This window comes from Sesamum indicum, linkage group LG1, assembly GCF_026168435.1.
Source record: "Sesamum indicum cultivar Baizhima isolate 11 linkage group LG1, ASM2616843v1, whole genome shotgun sequence".
Taxonomy (NCBI): domain Eukaryota; kingdom Viridiplantae; phylum Streptophyta; class Magnoliopsida; order Lamiales; family Pedaliaceae; genus Sesamum; species Sesamum indicum.
In genome coordinates, this window is record NC_142657.1 from 13483702 (window position 1) to 13502204 (window position 18503).

General features: G+C 33.2%; 2 protein-coding genes across 2 annotated transcripts; both read left to right on the forward strand.

Annotated features, from left to right (window-relative positions):
* The first annotated feature begins 214 nt into the window (after positions 1-214).
* Positions 215-2910, forward strand: LOC105160061 (homeobox-leucine zipper protein HOX3). The gene is made up of 4 exons (XM_011077329.3): positions 215-467; positions 999-1216; positions 1286-1365; positions 2364-2910. The coding sequence occupies exons 1-4, from the start codon at positions 383-385 to the stop codon at positions 2644-2646; spliced, it is 666 nt and encodes a 221-aa protein (XP_011075631.1). The 5' UTR covers positions 215-382; the 3' UTR covers positions 2647-2910.
* Positions 2911-8459: 5549 nt separating this feature from the next.
* On the forward strand, positions 8460-12101 carry LOC105160071 (auxin efflux carrier component 7). Its single transcript, XM_011077353.3, has 6 exons — positions 8460-9965; positions 10068-10350; positions 10428-10513; positions 10938-11095; positions 11381-11457; positions 11545-12101. The coding sequence occupies exons 1-6, from the start codon at positions 8702-8704 to the stop codon at positions 11609-11611; spliced, it is 1935 nt and encodes a 644-aa protein (XP_011075655.1). The 5' UTR covers positions 8460-8701; the 3' UTR covers positions 11612-12101.
* The last annotated feature ends 6402 nt before the right edge of the window (positions 12102-18503 follow it).

Consider the following 18503-nt stretch of genomic DNA (forward strand, 5'->3'; position numbering starts at 1 on the left):
TCCAGTAAGACCATTTTTCCAAGTCTGGCTAGATCAATGATCTCAACGTGTATGATTATACTGTATGTATGTTTAATTAGTTAAGTTGTGTACTAATTAATTAATATTTCAACAACCCTCCAATCCCTTAATTATTTAATATTGACCTTTTGGCACTCTTCACCTTTATACTTTTCCGTCTCGTTTCTCCTTTTACTTTTAATATCTTGTCTGAATATGTGTATCAGATCCCACAAATTCTTCTTGTCTGGTTAATATATATACATATACATATACATATATTGAAGTAATTAATTAGGTTATGTAATTATCCAATAAGTCCTGTTTTTCTCTCTTGTTAATTGCTGTCATATATATATATACATATTGGCAGCTGGGTTTCATGGAGATTTTTCATCACAATTATTCTACAGCTAGTTTGGAGTTGAGCATAGCCGTGCCGGGCTTTTCTTCTTCTCCATCTTCTGGTAAGGAACAAATAATATAATATAATAAAACTATATCTTAATTTTTTATATGCTTCAATTATATTTTCATTTTTGGAGTTCGAGTTTTGAGCAACTTCCATTAATATTCACTTCAACTACATGTGATTTTGTGTTCGATCTTCTTCGTCTGTTAAAGAAATTTGATTTTTATTCTCATGATCTGGATCGAAATTAATATATATTTCCTTTTGTTTTTACTTTTTCTTGTGATTAAAAAGGTGATGTAATTAATTTGTAGGGTTTCTTGCATGATAGTCGATCGATCACGGGTGAAACTTTTTTCTTCTATCTATTAATTTAATTTTTTGATAAAAGAAATTGTGCATGGTTATATGGATTATTGGGTAGATGAGAATCTACGTACTGTTCTTGCCTTTTCTGAAACAAGGTATTAATGATGTAATAATTCTAATTTCTTTATGTGCATAAAATGGAAAATTCATTGATGATGAATTAGATGCTTAATTAATTATACCAAGAAATAATGAATAATATAAATTATATATTAAGGGGAAAGCTGTGGTGGTGCAATGAAAGAGCTGGACATAAATCAAGTACCTTCACCGATAGAAGAAGAAGAATGCATGGAAGAAGAAGAAGAAGATAATGACAGTCCGAACAATAATGGCATCGGGGCGGCCTCGGCCCCTAGGAAGAAACTCCGTCTTACCAAAGAGCAGTCTCGTCTTCTTGAACAAACCTTCTTACAGAATCATACTTTAAACCCTGTACGTACACTTCTCTCTAACCCCAAATCCCATAAAATTAAATTATTTATACGAATTGTATTAATGCAGAAAGAGAAGGATGCTTTGGCAGCGGAACTGAAATTGAAGGCAAGGCAAGTGGAGGTGTGGTTTCAAAATCGTCGAGCCAGGTACTTTTTCTAATTAATTAACTACTCTTCACATCCATGGATTATTAAGTTAATTCTGTAAATAAATTAAATTGTCTCCTAATTAATTTAGACTAGCTATACATATATATATAGTTTGTATTAATTAAAAATATTAGAAATTACTGATCAGAATATCGACAGTTAGCATCGTAACCTGAATCAGATTCTACCATGATAATGAAAAAGATGAAAGCGACATATACATGAATAAATAGTACGAGATTGATGGAGATTAAATATCATCATTATCATATAAAAGCAAGCAAGAAATCTCTTGGGCTGATAGAGTTCTAATTAATAGAATCAATGTTGTTAGGGAAACTGAAACAAGTTTAGCTAGCTTCAACTCCCCAATTAAGTTATAATTAACCTAGTCGTGATTTTTCAATTTCATTTTTGGTGGGGGGTTTGAGCTAGGTAAAGAATCTTCTATCACACTTTGATATTATAAACCAATCATCCCGCATCTATACATGTATATACTTTCTATTTTTTAAATTATAATAGAATTTAATTATATTTTTTAATTTAAAAATAAATACGCATCAATTATGCATCGATATAATAAAAAAATATGATAGAAGATTCATATTGACAATGGTGGTGGGTGGGGGTGAGAGTATGTCAGGGGTAAAAAGTCAAAACGTAATGCAAAAGTAAATAATCACTTTAATGTTACATAAGCATTTCTCACCATATGTAATTCAAAATTAGAATGATCCTTAATTCGACCTAAAATAACCCGAAATAAATACATGCATGTATAATAACATGACATGCGTTGCATTCTTATATAAATTAATTAATATTTAGGCGGGGACTTGCAATAATTACATAAAAATAATTAGATATGCATGATACATTAATTAATTAATGTTATATATTATTCAGCCCGTGAATGTTCAGCCCTAGGCCGGCTATATAGGGTAGCAACTCATGCATTGGTTGTCTCCTATCCTTCAATTTATAACCAACAGGAGCAAGATGAAGCAAACAGAAATGGAGTGTGAGTACCTGAAGAGATGGTTTGCAACACTCATAGAACAAAACAGGAGGCTGCAAAAGGAAGTGGAGGAGCTGAGGGCCATGAAGGTGGCGCCTCCACACTGCCGCCAGCCACTGCCACACACTATGTGTCCGTGCTGTGACCGTGTCATCACGACTACTACTACTCTCCTGGAAAAGGGCCCTGCCAGCGGCGCCTCCGCAGCCACTACCACCTCCACCATTTCTTCAGCCCCCATAACCCGCCCCTATTAATTTCTAATGGTGCAGTAAATTAACTAATGATAGAAGACAGGCAGGCATACCGCATACATATGTTGTTTAAAGTAGTGTTGTTCATCATGTATATTGTATAGGCCTCCCCCTCCTAATTGATCATGTCAATAACTGTATTAACAGGGTAATTAAGTAAATGAACACAAATTAAGGTAGAGTAATGTCCTAGTCTAATCAAACTGAAATATACAAGTTGTATTTACTATTTCCTGCAGTATAGTTCTATTAATCGTCATTAATCCATTGTTGTGCATGTTTTCCTGCAGTAATTAATCGAATTCACCAGATGCAACTAATTGTATGTCTAATCTAGGAGTAGTTAAGCAAATTAATATTAGGTCTAATTCCTTAAAAATATGACCACTTTAACCGAAAACTCCACTTAATTTTTTATATATAATAATAATTCAGATATATAAATATCATCAATACTATTATAAAAGAAATTTTTTGTCGTACCAATTTTTTAATACCTAAATTTGCCCTTTAATTCATTTCGTACCTTAAAAAAAATTGGTCATAATTGTAATTTTAATATTTTATAATATTTTTTCTCTCGACCACTAATTCATATTTTCCTCTCACCTTCTCCTTTTTTTCCCCTTACAGACTTTCACATTTTAATAAACCCACAATTACAATTTATTTTTCTTTCCCACATTCTTCATATTTTTTTCCTCATAAACTTTCATATTAATTTTCAATAAATTCATGATTACAAGTCATTTTTTATTTCTCACTTTATCCATATTTCTTTCTCCTCGCCTCACACAACGTTGGTGTCTTTTCACAATTTTTTTCTCTTCTCATCTCACATTATAATTTAATTATATGCGACAACAAGTAGTTATAATGAAAAGGATGACAGTTATTTGGTGAGGCTGTATGCATACAGGGTGGGTTTAGTTGAAAGTTGCATATGTTGCTTGGGCCTAAATATGGACAAGTATGAGCAAAAGCAAAGTGGTTAAATCGGCCCAAGTGAATCACACAACACGAAATGCAGCAAAGTAATTTGATTTCTAATTAATGCTCTAATTGTGGCAACACACGACATGAGTTGATTAATTACTTAAATTGCACGAATAAGCATCATTCAATTATTACAAGTTTTGGGAACGAATTATTCGGGTACGTAGCCTAGCCAACTGGTCCTGCTTTCTGATTTGACACGTCGTCTCCTGCCTGCGTTCTCGACCGTATTAGACGCTTAACAAATTGACAAGAGGCATAGCAATTAATTGTTTGGGAGAAAGTGGGGTTTATTATGACCAATTTCGTCTCCTAATTATCAAGGATTTTGTATATGATTTTGTTGAAGAAAAATATCATGGAAAAAGAGCAGGCATATGGGGCCTGTATGGGTATGGGTATGGGTATGGGTATGGATTGCGGAGTGGGCCGACAGTGCAACATATCTACCCAATTACCAAATTTTGATGCAATGGAGCTACTCATGTTGGATTATTGCTTTTTATCTTTTTCCTATTGTAATTCGAATCTCCATCTATTAATAATTAATCTCATTAAACTTTTCCATAATCAAAACCAACTGCTTCTCTCCAATAATTATATATGTTTTTGCAACTTGTTACATCTACTACTCATCCATTGAAATTTGTTATGACAAGCAAAATTAAATTCAACCTACGTATATTATATATATTAATTTATAAAAATTACAATCATCCACATATATATACTTACATTAAAACATAAAACGGCAAATGAAAAGAACGAATGAATTCTACGGTGTACGTGCGTCGGATAATGAGTGCATCGCGCTCAAATCTTAAATATTACTTTATACTTACAATTATAATTTACAAGTTTTAGTTATGAAATCATTATACATTATGATTGATCAATTATAATGGTGATGAGGATCTGAGTTGCGGTAGGCAGTCCAAACAGAAGATTGAATTAGCCAGGGATAGTGGGGTACGAAAACCATAAGGAAAGAAAAAGATCAGAAAAAGTTGTCGTCAATAGTGTGGGATTTGTGTTTATAATCATATCTCAAAATAATTTTATATATAATAAGAAAATGAATGAAATAAATTTAAAAATTAAAAAAGCTATACCGATAGAGAGTCACGACACTTGTCGCTGACCTAAAGCATGATTGCCTCCCTACGTGCAAGTTTTAATGATTGACCATGACTCCAGCATGAAAACCCCTTTAACTCTCAACAGTGTCTTATCCTATATGCACAACCACGAGGAAACTGGAACCAGTTCACAATCATGTCGCCAAAACTCTAAAAATACTTGTGGGAGTATAAAATATTTCTCGACTCATAAGCTATGTAAAATTTATTTCTCTCTCAATGTGCCAAGTGAAAAAAGCTAATGCTCTCTAAGTAATTGTAAGAATTTGGCCATTATAAAATATTAAATGGCCTAATTAAAACTCATAATAATATAATAAATCCAATTATAAATAGGCCACATAAATATAAAAAATATAACGGTTAAATACTTATTAAACCTCATAAAATCATAATTAAATTATTATAATAATAGAACCATAAACCTCAAATAAATATCAAATTAAATTGACACATTGAGATCAAATAAAGTATTAAAAATAATTTGACAAAGCGAAAAAAATTTAAGACTTATTTCCAACAAAAGTATCAACTTTTTCCCAATGGCATGATCAATCATGCATATGGTATGGATTGATATTTTTGGGTGCGTGCATGAATATAATAAGATTTACTAATTAGTCCCTTAAATCCTATGTAATTATTAACGTGGAATCTTGGAAAAAGAAGAAAATTACAAGGCTCCATTTTGTAGGCACTTAAATGGTAAGATTTCTTGTTTTTGGAGACAGAAAAGGTTTGATGTGAAACAAAATTTATAGTACTCCCATCTTTAAAACAACCCACACGTCTTGATTTGCTTAAACTCATGTAAGAAGACACTACACAACCCAATTTCAATTCATACATGTCAACTCTCTAATCATCCTCTCAACTATCAAACAAAAACAGTGTTAATATGCGTGGGTGTGCCCAAACCCTACCAACCTATTTATCTAATTTGGACCTATGCTTTTGTTAAATTCTTGGGAAAAAAAAAATAATTACTTATATTATAGTTTATAGCAAATTAAGTTTGAGTTTTTTAATGAAAGTGGAAAAAGGGTTGCTCATGAGTTTATTAATAAAGATATATATCTATATGCATAATAAATATTTTAATTAAAAAATATTTTATTTACAGTAAATTGCGCCTTGAAAGTATAAAATCGATTTAATTTTGATCCAAAATTAAAAATCTGATTGATTAATTCGTGCATTTAGATGGAAATGAGCAACTAATTATAATGGATGAGGGAAATTGAGTGGGGAGAGGAGCGCATGTGAAGTGTTATGGAGTAATCTATCACAGTAATCTAATATAGTAATTATATATATATATATATATAGACTCTCTTAAATATATATTCCCTTTCTCTATTAATATTCTTCTTCTCTGGGACCAAATATCTTGGGGAAAAATCCAGAGACCCCCTGTAATAATAGGAATGTTCAAAAACCCCCCTATGAAAATTAAAATATCAAATACCCCCCTATGATATAAAATAAAGTTCAAAAAATCCCCCTCCGTACAAAAATTGGGCCACACGCGCTTTGACTACGATTTTTCTATAAAAATACCTTTTTTTTTTGACATTTTTGCCCTTCTCTCACATTTAACATATAATATTATATATATGTATTTAAGAATTAAATATTATTTTATAATAATTATTTAATTAAAATATGATATATTTTTATTAATAATAAAATATTCTTTTATATAATAATTACTTAATTATTTATATAATAAAATATTATTTTAATTAAATTAAAATTAATTTTATATATAATTTAAAAAAAAAGCAGCGGTGGCGTCGTCGCCGCCGCTACTGAAGAGGAGGGCCGGCGCCCTCCTCACCATGGGCGACGGCGGTCGCCCATCCAGCGAGGGCGACTGCGTCGCCCAAATGGGCGCCGGGGGAGGGAAGGGGAGGGGGTGGTGTGCCGGGAGGATAGGGGAGGGGGGAGGGAAGGGGGGGTTTGGAGGTGGAAGGGGTGGGGGAGAGGGGAAGAAGATGGAGGTAGGGGTGGGCCCGGTGGGGGTTGGGGGGTGGGGGTGGGGGGGAATGGGGTATAATTGTTATTTTTTAATTTTTTTTATAAATTATAATTATATGTATTATAAATATATGTTAAAAATTATAAATTAAAATAATTATATATTAATAAGCCTAGTTGACCGGTTTGACTAGAAGGGTATTTTAGTCATTGTTTTTAAAAAAATAGATTCAAATTGATCAGGGGGCTGTGTGATTATTTATTGGTAATTTAGGGGTGATTTTTGATATTAAAAATTTTATAAGGGGATTTTTGATATTTTGTTATATCAAAATGGATTTAACCCAAATATCTTGGCATATCATTTTCTCGTGGAACTGTTGTTACGCCTCATTTATTCAAAATAATGTTTGACACTCAACTCAATCACTCATGGACTTGGATTATCACTATTTATATATAGTTAATCACCCCCATTTCCATATACATTGCCGTCGTTTGTAAGAGAAAATAATTAACAAAGATAATTATAATGCGCTCCTCTCATGTTTGATATAATTATATCTAGATTTTATATAATTTCAAAAATTACATCTAATACCTCTAATATTTGTTTCCCTCCAAAAATTAGATTTATTTATGAGTCAAAATTCACGAGCTTTACCTATATTTGCGAAAAAAAAAAGAATGAAAATTCATATTACCCGCAATTGATTTATTACTAATTTATTAAAGGTTAAACAAGTTTTTGCTAACCAAACTACTCTTAAATATTTTAACACGCCAATATATGTGATGAGGTACATCTTAACTTTTATAAAGAAAGTTTGGTTAAAAAAGATTCGTTTGACATACAACAAGTTTGTAAGTCAATTAAGGGTGTAACATCGATTTTCACTCAATTTATTTGCTAATGTCAGCTAATTCTATGAACTTTACTTACATATGGACCTATTTGTTGGATGGAGACAAAGGTTAGGGATACTAGGTGCAATTTTTTAAACTATAATAAGTTTATATGTAATTATATCAAATTTTAGGTAAGAATGATGTTAATTAATATCCCTAATCAATATGGTTTTGTTATCTATTTTAATATTATTACATATTAATAAAAACATAATTATATGCAAATCACTTGAAATTTTCATTATATTAGAATCATACAAAATAGTAAAATTAGATTGAGTTATTTAATTATATGTGTGTAATTATGTGGTGAAGTGGGCTCCGCATTGAATCCTTTAAAGTTGGAGGTACAATCACGCAATTAAAACATTGATGAGCAATGATGATGTTGTCTGAGGGCTTAGGAGAGCGTATATGATTAGACGATTATGAAAATTTCAGATGATAAACACAATTAGGAAAGTTGATAAAGATTGATTTTGTACCAAAAAAAACATTAGTAAACGTACGGAGGAGGGAAATCCTCCTTTAACATTAAATCCTTATTCTAGACTTGAGAAGAAATAGAACATAGTCAATTTTTGCCCCAAATTATTAATAAAGAGATATTTATAATTATATGGAAAGTAGCTGTAATTGAAAGAAAGAAAGAAAGAACGAAAGGTTTGGAGGACAGCAGCTCATCACTTGTCCAACTGGTCCCATCATCCTAAATCCTGCCCAGTTCGATCAGTCACTCAAACGAAACCAATCTCACTTCCCCCTATATATAGACACACACATACACACATTATCTTCTGTAATTCCACTCTCTCACTCTCTCTCTCTCTGTGTGTGTGTGTGTGTGTGTGTCCACAAGCTATCGTCTTTTCTCTTTGATTTGGCAGTGCAGCAGAAGAAGCATATATCCCTTTAGACAGTAACAGTTATATAACGGCTGTTTCCTTCACTTTCAGCCCCTCTACTCCCTCCCCATTCCATAGAAAATAACTTGATTATTTTACTTTTTCTTGGATAATTAAGCAGAGAAAATCATGATAAGCTGGCACGATCTTTACGTCGTTCTAACAGCAGTGATTCCGCTGTATGTGGCCATGATCCTGGCTTATGGGTCTGTCCGCTGGTGGAAAATATTCACCCCAGATCAGTGCTCCGGCATCAACCGCTTCGTCGCCATATTCGCTGTTCCACTTCTTTCCTTTCATTTCATTTCCAAGAACGATATTTATGCTATGAACTTCCGCTTCATCGCTGCCGACTCATTGCAAAAGGTTATCATGCTTGTAGTTCTTGGATTGTGGGCAAATTTAACCAAAAATGGCAGCCTTGAATGGTCTATAACCATTTTCTCGCTTTCCACTCTGCCAAATACTCTGGTGATGGGCATTCCTTTGCTGATTGCCATGTACGGTGAATACTCCGGCAGCCTCATGGTCCAAGTTGTGGTGCTCCAATGTATCATTTGGTACACACTTCTGCTCTTTCTGTTCGAGTATCGTGGTGCAAAAATGCTGATAATGGAGCAGTTTCCCGAGACAGCAGCCTCAATTGTGTCCTTTAAAGTTGAATCCGACGTCGTCTCCTTAGACGGCCAAGATTTTCTTGAAACTGATGCTGAAATTGGCAATGATGGCAAGCTTCATGTTACTGTGAGGAAATCCAACGCCTCCAGGCGCTCCTTTGGTCACGGATCCTTCTCCGGGATAACTCCTCGACCCTCAAATTTAACAGGAGCCGAAATTTACAGCCTGAGTTCTTCAAGAAACCCAACTCCTCGAGGGTCTAATTTCAACCACTCAGATTTCTACTCAATGATGGGGATGGGGAGATTGTCCAACTTTGGGAATTCTGACACGGGTAGATTGTCCAATTTCAATATAGCTGATATGTATTCAGTTCAATCATCAAGAGGCCCAACTCCGAGGCCATCAAATTTCGAAGAGAACTCTGCTCCAGGAGCCCTGAACAGTTCTCCAAAGTTTGGTTACTTTCCACCACAGCCTGGGCCAACTTCTTATCCTGCTCCAAATCCTGAAATTGCTTCGGCAATGCCGAAAACCTCGAAAACCGTTCAGTCGCAGCACCAGCCTCAGGGAGGTAAGACTAACCATGACGCGAAAGAGCTTCACATGTTTGTATGGAGCTCGAGTGCGTCCCCGGTGTCTGAAGGAGGTGGCGGTCTACAGGTGTTTAGCGGCCCTGATTTTGGTGCTCCCGAGCAATCAGGGCGCTCCGATCCAGGTGCAAAGGAAATCAGGTTGTTGGTTAGTGATCATCCTCAAAATGGGGAGGCTAAAGGTGAATATTTCGTGTTCCATTCTTGACTAATTAATGTAATTGAATGACTTTTAATGCTGTGTCAGCAAATTGTCTTATTACTCTGCTATTTTTACAATGAAGCTGTTCAGCAAAGTGGGGACCTTGGTGGAGAAGACTTCAGCTTCGCCGGTGCAGGGAGAGATCATGGGGAGGAGGATAAAGAAAAGGAGGATGCAACTGGGCTGTCCAAACTGGGGCTTGACCCCAAGGTGGCTGGAGTTGATGATGCCGGAGCCAGGAAGCATATGCCACCAGCAAGCGTCATGACACGCCTAATCTTGATCATGGTCTGGCGTAAACTTATCCGAAACCCCAACACCTACTCTAGCCTCATCGGCCTAATCTGGTCTTTGGTCTCATATCGGTAAGCTACTCAAGAATTTTGATCATTAATTGAACAGTAGAGGAATTGTGATTGATCAAGGAACAATGTGATTTCAGGTGGAATGTACATATGCCCAAAATTCTTGAAGAGTCAATCAAAATACTCTCTGATGCTGGTCTTGGAATGGCTATGTTTAGTTTAGGTGAGTGCTCAAATTCCAGGCCTGGTTTCTATTTCCGAATGTGAATGTTAATCATTCTAGGTATAATTTCTTTCCTCAAAGCATAGATTTCTTATCGTTAGAGATTTTTGGCATATTTGGTTGGTAAGGTGATATAACGTTCCAGTAAAGAGCTCAAATATTTTTTGACCATCCATTCTTGGTGACAAGATACAATGTTATCAACAAGTATTTAAAAAAAAAATAAAATTGGATGATGCAATTGAGAGGGGCATGGAACGATTGGGGCTGACCAGCAGTTCTGCATGCGGTCCTGAATTGTGGGGGGGGGGGGGGGGGATAATAGATGCCCTTAACCAGTGGTGCAGTAGTGCCAAAGGTGGTTGACATTTAATTGACTAATTTTCTTAGGAATTTGATTGATTGGATTGGTTTGTGTCGACAGGTCTGTTTATGGCCCTCCAACCGAAGATAATCGCATGTGGGAACACGGTGGCTTCCTTCGCCATGGCCGTCAGGTTTCTGACCGGCCCAGCAGTAATGGCTGCAGCTTCTATTGCTGTTGGCCTCCGCGGCACCCTTCTACATGTCGCAATCGTCCAGGTTGCTATTCCTTTTTCCCCATAAATTAACTCTACTGTCCGCCGTGAAACTTTTGTATGTTTTCTACACCTCACATAAACTAAATTATCTAAACTAAATAATATGGTGATTCACAATCCATTTAACACCAAAACCATGAAATGCTTATCTGCAATACAATCTTACATCATCTAGTGCTGTTGATTCATCATAACTCAGCATTAATTAAAAGTTCTGACATATTATTTATATGAATTGTTCTCTAACATACATATATATATATATATATATATTCTTATCAATCAGGCTGCACTTCCGCAAGGGATCGTCCCATTTGTTTTTGCTAAAGAGTACAACGTTCATCCAGCAATTCTTAGCACTGCGTAAGCAAACTCCATCGCCGATGGCCTAAATTAAACTCAATCTCAAATTTTAATAAGAATTGATCCATTCTCTTTGACAAATTTCAGGGTCATATTCGGAATGCTGATAGCGTTACCCATCACGCTGGTCTATTATATCCTTCTTGGTCTATAAGAATTTCGGACAAGGAGTTGAAGAAAATTTATGAATGAATGTGTCTAAAAAGCTTGATGGGTTGAGTGGCTGTACCAACAACACAAACACTAGTGCACCAATAGTGGATTTTGAAAGTGAAGAAGCCTTGCCCGTATATAGAATATTAGTGCTTCTTCCCTGGAATTTGGAGCCCTGGATAGCTGTTTAGATGATTCCCTGATGTGAGGATATGATGCCCCCAATTGCAGACAACATAAAATCATAGAGGAAAATAATATATATACATGTGGAGGGGAACAGCACAAAAGAAATCAGGGAAGCAGAACTAATTATCATAGGAATTTTTCTCCGTAATCATTGCGCATCTTATTCATTGATTAGGCTTAATCTTGTCATTATTACATATCTAGTGCGTACTATCCATCTATTAGTGTCTTAAAGAGGCTGAGAACACGATTTATTTCCGATTGGTTGATTATTAGTGTATTAATTTATTTTGTTTGCTTTCTACTTGACCACGATATATGTAAATTACTTTAGGATCGTTGCCTATTAATTATATTAACCCATTTTCAAATAAAAGTAGTGTTATCTACTGATATTTTTTGGTTTGCTTAACGCGGATAGCATAATGTACTGAATTTGTGTACAGGCTACGGCTGAAATTCTATTTCATATTAGCTTTGATCTAATTTAAATTAATTATATGATAAATGTAACACATTTATTGTATGATTGATATTTAATTTAAGAAAAGTGATCAATTATATAATAAACATATATATCATATTTATTTTATATTTAATTTGATTCGATCGAATTTAATTAGGTAAAAACTTTTCCAAACTGTAGTTGCGTAGAGAATTCGATCTAATATCGCCAAACTTTTGAAAAACGATTGGAAGGTAGTAGCAAAGGGATATATTTTTTAAAAGCATGCATTATCTACTTTTTGGCACAAAAGCACTTTGGGATTCTTCTTAGATGGGATATGGGATTTTAGTGTGGATTGGCTTCGACAAAATCCCATTAAATTATAATTATTTTAATAAATAATTTAACAAATTATTTTTAAAATAAAATTTAACAGGTCCAATAAATTCAAAAAATACCTTATAAAGATATATATTTAATGAGAGATCTTCTATTTACATTACAAAAAAGGCGGATTTAGCACAAATTAGCTGACCATTTTAAAGCCCGTTTCATATTGGAACGGGTATTTAAATACAATAGAAATGGAATTTTGGTAGATGACGTCATGATCCCCATTTTTTATAAGCTTTTTATAACAGTCAAACCGTGCCAACATGTGTTTCAAAATTACAGTTATAATGTCAGCTCCCACTACCATTCCAACATAATAACAATAAATGCTTGGACTCTGTCTGAAACACATTATCAGAATTAGGAATGATCTTGCGTTGACTGTTCCTATATGTGAGATAATTGATGTCTAAAAGATAACAGTTAGTACATGTATTCCAAAATAAGATACAATTTGGAACGATTTTTTAGTACACATCTAAGCAATTATGCAAAAAATGAGATCCTAAATATAAGTTTTACTTAAGACGAAATGTGTTACAATGACCATCTCGAAAACCGGTACAAGTTGGAACGATTTTATTATTTTATTAATATTGTATTACTAAAACTTTACAAATAAAGTACGACAGCTATAATTCAACAGACAAAAAGCCGTTCCTAAGTCCGGTCCAATGTCGCAAATTGTAAAATAACAGCTACTTTTTAACTGCTAAATATATCTTCCAGTACCCATTCCAAAGCATGTTCCAATTTTTCCTATATATATATATGTGTGTGTGTGTGTGTGTGTGTGTGTGTGTGTGTTCCTCTCTTTCTATTTAATCTCACTATCTTCATTCATTCTCTTTGTTTCCTCTCTATTTTCTCAATCTCTCTCGAATTTTTTTGATCTCTCACTATCTCACTAATATTTTTATACTCTTATTCGTCAATCTCTCTCAAATTCTCGTTGATACTTGAAGTTATTTTGATCAGATAACAACTTTAAACCTTTATTTGTCAATTAATTATATTTGTTGAAATTTTGTCAATTAAATTTAATATTATAATATACATGTGTGTGTATGTAGAACTTATCATATTAAGAAAATTGAGGAGATGGATGTATGAAAAGAACCTGATGAGTAGGACGGGTTTTACTCCAAAATTTGAGGATGGTGTTGATATATTTATAAAATGGGTCAAGTCTCAATATTTATATATGGATGGTCAAAAAATTAAGTATCCTTATCGAAAATGCAAAAATGAAGTTTTCAAAATCTCGAACGAGGTAAATTTTTACTTATATACAAAAAATTTTATGCCGGAGTATTATAATTGGACTTCTCATGGCGAGGAGAGGGTGCAGGAGTATTTTGGGGTTGTCACCGCTGCCCTTTTACAAGAGAAGCAAACTCCCATTTCTCATGAGGAGGTGGGTACCAGTACGTAATGGGGTAATGCAACACAGATGGATTGCACGCAGCGGATGGTTTCGATGCCACCAGACCGGATTTCTAGTCTTCTAGTTATAACAAGGATAATGTGTCTGATGATGGTACGAGGTCGTATCCTAATGATACCGAGCCTAGTTCATATTATAGTTGAGGCACCTATGAAAATATGTCTGAATTGGTAGATCGATTTTCACGATGTAGTACATGCTGCCGAGCATCCGTTGGGAAACGATTGCACTCAATCTCAAATAGCATCTGTTGCTGAGTTGGTGAATAACCGAGGGCCATATTTCTCAACATATATATGATCGAATATCCTAGTGGGCTGATCTTATAGTGCCCTAATGGGCTGATCACACCCTCCACATGGTTTATTATAGTATGAAGAAGTTGATAAGAGACTTGAATTTACTTGTTGAGAAAATTGATACGTGTAAGAATGGTTGCATGTTGTACTGAAACGACGACATTGATCTGGACTACTACCATAATGTTTGAATTCGTTTTCTGAGTATTTTGTTGTATTTTGTGGAGATAGAGAGAGAAAAACAAAGATAAATAAGTGTGTGTTAGAGATAGTATGTATGTTTGGATTTATTTTTGGAGATAATTTAAAATAAGTATTATATGTTTAATGTTGTATTTTGGGAGACAAAAATTACTATTCATTGTCAAATCATGTGTTTTTTATATATATTTATGTATATGTGTGTGTATATATATATGTATGCATTTATACTAAAACAGTTAAAAACACCTAAATAAGGTATTTTTGAATGATGGCAGACATTAGGTATGTTTTGACTTGTCTCGAAAATAAATTGAAAATGAAAACAAACATAGTGACAAGTTTTGTGGAGAAGTTAGATACAAGCCAACCAAGGAGCGAAATTCTAACCTTAAGAAGACTTCATATGTCATTCTTAAGTATCTATTGATTACCCCTTGCCTACAATGGTTGTATGCTTCAGAAGTTACTACTGGATAAATAACGTGATATGCCAACCATCAGACAGAGGAGGGATTTATGTGCCATTCCTCAACTTGCCCGAAATCCCATTTTTTTTTTTTTTTTTAGTGTTAGTTGAATTTGAGTAATTAGAAGTTTATAGGGAGAAGAGATATATATTTGTTAAAAATAAGAGAGTGAAAAGGAGGTTTGCTTTTGGTTTAGGATGGTGTGTGATTGATCATTGATGCGCCCATAATCCTACCTTATGTGAGGAGTCACTATTGGTAGGGTGGTTGTGGTCCAACCATTCAAATCGTTATTTTTTTATATATTAGTCGTCGTAACACGTGTATTATGAATAAGTAAAAACTAATGCATGATATTTTTTTTTTTAAAAAAAGAAAACAACAAAGAAAAAAAATTAACTTAGGGGTATAATTGATATAATGATAAAATTGGTGTTGTTATGTAATAACTGCCGTTTGGAGAGAAAACGGTCTTTTTCTTTTTATATAATATAAATGTATGATGCATGATATATGATGATGATGATGATGATGAAAAGAAAAATACTTTGCATGTGATTCCACACATGAATGCTTCAATTCATTCAACATCTCACTACCATTCCTCTCCACAATTATTTTGTAGGGTTAACATCTCCATTTTCTTTCTTTTCTTCTCCCCGTCAGAATTAATTACATCAATTTATGTTTCTAAATCTTAATTAAAATCATAATACTTTCTAAATTATGTAATATAAAAGAGATAAATTTTAAATATATTGCATAAAATTATATATATTGTACGTACTCAAAATTGGACCAGCAGAGAGCAGAGAGCAGAGCATCGAAAAAGAATTTGAGACCATACATTGGAAAGACATAATATGGTTGCTTCATTTTCCTAATTATTGAGCAGTGTGAAAAATTGACAAGCATTAAATGGGTACTTAAAAGATTAGAATAATTGCCAAGAAAAGGAATATTAGAGTGTTTGTATTGTTATGCGCCCCTCAACTCTTGCTTTATTACTGCCAAGCCAAAAATAGCATGCACAAATTAGTGGGCTAATGTCAATCTAATTTCAACCCCCCCCCCCCTCCCCCCTTTCTTTTTACTATAAAGACCCTATTTCAATTACCATTTACCTGAACCACGCTTTTGATATTTATGCTAGTTAATTGCGTTTTATGTAAACTTTGTGTTCACCTAATTCTTAGGTTTGCAATATCAAGAGCTCATATATTACCCTACTAGGGTGTGCCCCGTGCTATGCACGGAGATTATTTATAAAAGGATATAAATATTTTCATGCATACCACAGGCAAGCTATATTTTTTTAAAATCAAGATTTATATGTAATTAATTTTTTGAGACAAACCAATAAAAAATACATATAACTTAAAAATTAATTTTATAAGTAAAAAATGGCTTGATTAGGTGAAATAAGTGAAAAATACTGATGATGTTCAAAAGAAATTATATAAATCTAATTTAAGAATTCATTATAAAAATAAAGAATATTAAGGAAGGTCATTTATCAATAAAAGCACACAAATCATATGTATATTGGATATGAATTATTGGGTAACATTTGTTGTTAAATAGTATTTGTTGAGTAATCTTTTGTTAACAAATTATTATAATTTTCCAAGCAATTTATAATATACTTTACATTCACCATTAATTTCATAAATTGTATGTAATTTTAATTTTGTTAATTTTTGTACATTTTGCTGTAATTTCAGAATGTTTTATGTAATTTTTAGAAATATATATTTATGTAACTTTTGAAAATAACAATTTCTGAAAATTTTGTTTATTTTCTGTAATTTTTTTTGTTAATTTTCGTGCATTTTCTATAATTTTTTATTTTAAATCATATGTATGTTGGATACGAATTATTGGGTAACATTTGTTGTTAAATATTACTTTTTGGGTAATTTTCTGTTAATAAATTATTATAATTTTTCAAGGAATTTATAATATACTTTTAATTGAGATGTAAGGTAAATCAAAACTTCCATACATTTTGGTACTTGTAATCTGCTTTTAATTTTTAAAATGTATAATTAACTTATAGAAAATCACATAATATGAATTATAAAACAAAAAAAAGTTAACAAAAAAAATATTAAAAATTAAGTGAAAAAAATATTTCATACCTGCTTGAGCACTTTCGTTTTTCTTTTTTTCATTTTTTGTGGACTTAAAGATCGTATTAATACCAAAAATCACATAATATGAACCATAAAACAAAATAAGATAATAAAAGAACATTAAAAATAAAAGCGAAAAAATATTTCATACCTGGTCGAGTTCTTCTTTTCTTTTCCTTTCTTTGTTTTTTGTGGACTTGAAGATACACACAAAAAATAATATATATATATATATATATATATATGAACTATGAAGAAAAATAAGATAATAAAAAAATATTACAAATCAAGCAAAAAGAAAAAACTTCATACCGTGAATACTCTTGATTTTAAAGCTATTGTTCATATAAAAAAAAGATATACATGAATTTTTAGCCAAATATTGCATGTGATGATCAATTCATTTATAATAAGAAAATATCACATCAGCTCCAATTACTCAAATCAAATATTTTATTATAAATTGATATCATATGTTATGATATAATTCACTTTATACATATTTTATATATAATTTTTTTCTTTAAATATAAGATGAGCCCAAATAATAATAATAATAATAATAATAATAATGATAATGAAGGAATTTGTTGGCAGCAACCAACCGGAAACATTACGATTACCGTATTAACATTGATTGATTGATTGATCCGAAGAAAGAGAAAGAAAATGTAAAGCGTTGATGAGGAGATTAAGCGACAATCGCACCAATGAAAAGACATGGAATATAGTGAGTGATTTGGCAAATCCAAAGCCCCTAATTCCATAGACTACGATGATGCGGTGCCGTATTGGAGGGGGACACAAGCACCTCATCCTCATCCTCATATTATCATCATGAGTATTTGAGTGTATGACTCACTCTCTACACATCTCTAAGCCTTTGGATTTCACGCGATCCGCCAATATTTGGGCAAACGCGCCATCTGCTGCAGAAGCCGATGAGGTTTCGGGAAACCAAATTGTCTGTTTTGACCACTAAGAAATTGCATACATCTTTCGCGGAGGGGTATTTCAGGAATATCAATCGCGGGAAAACCAACATACCGCGAAAACGATTGGTCGTTCAGAATTACGAAGAGCGAGGGTCACGTGGGGTGTTCAGGAAATTCGCATAGTCACGCCCTACGACGCACTTGTTGTGCACGACTTCCCACGAACCGCACCTTCATGTAGATGTAGTTGACCTGACCATCCCCTCCCCTCTCAATTAATTAATTCCCGTCCTGCCCTGTTTTTCTAGGTTTAATTTAGATTTCTCATTTCTTTTTTTAATTTTTTATTTCATATTTATATCGATCAGACAACAAC

Coding starts and splice junctions, on each gene's coding strand:
- LOC105160071 (XM_011077353.3), top strand. CDS start 8,702: ATGATAAGCTGGCACGATCTTTACGTCGTTCTAACAGCAGTGATTCCG. Junction 9,966..10,067: donor TCAAAATGGGGAGGCTAAAG/GTGAATATTTCG, acceptor TTTACAATGAAG/CTGTTCAGCAAAGTGGGGAC. Junction 11,458..11,544: donor CCAGCAATTCTTAGCACTGC/GTAAGCAAACTC, acceptor GACAAATTTCAG/GGTCATATTCGGAATGCTGA.
- LOC105160061 (XM_011077329.3), top strand. CDS start 383: ATGGAGATTTTTCATCACAATTATTCTACAGCTAGTTTGGAGTTGAGC. Junction 1,217..1,285: donor AGAATCATACTTTAAACCCT/GTACGTACACTT, acceptor GTATTAATGCAG/AAAGAGAAGGATGCTTTGGC. Junction 1,366..2,363: donor TTTCAAAATCGTCGAGCCAG/GTACTTTTTCTA, acceptor TATAACCAACAG/GAGCAAGATGAAGCAAACAG.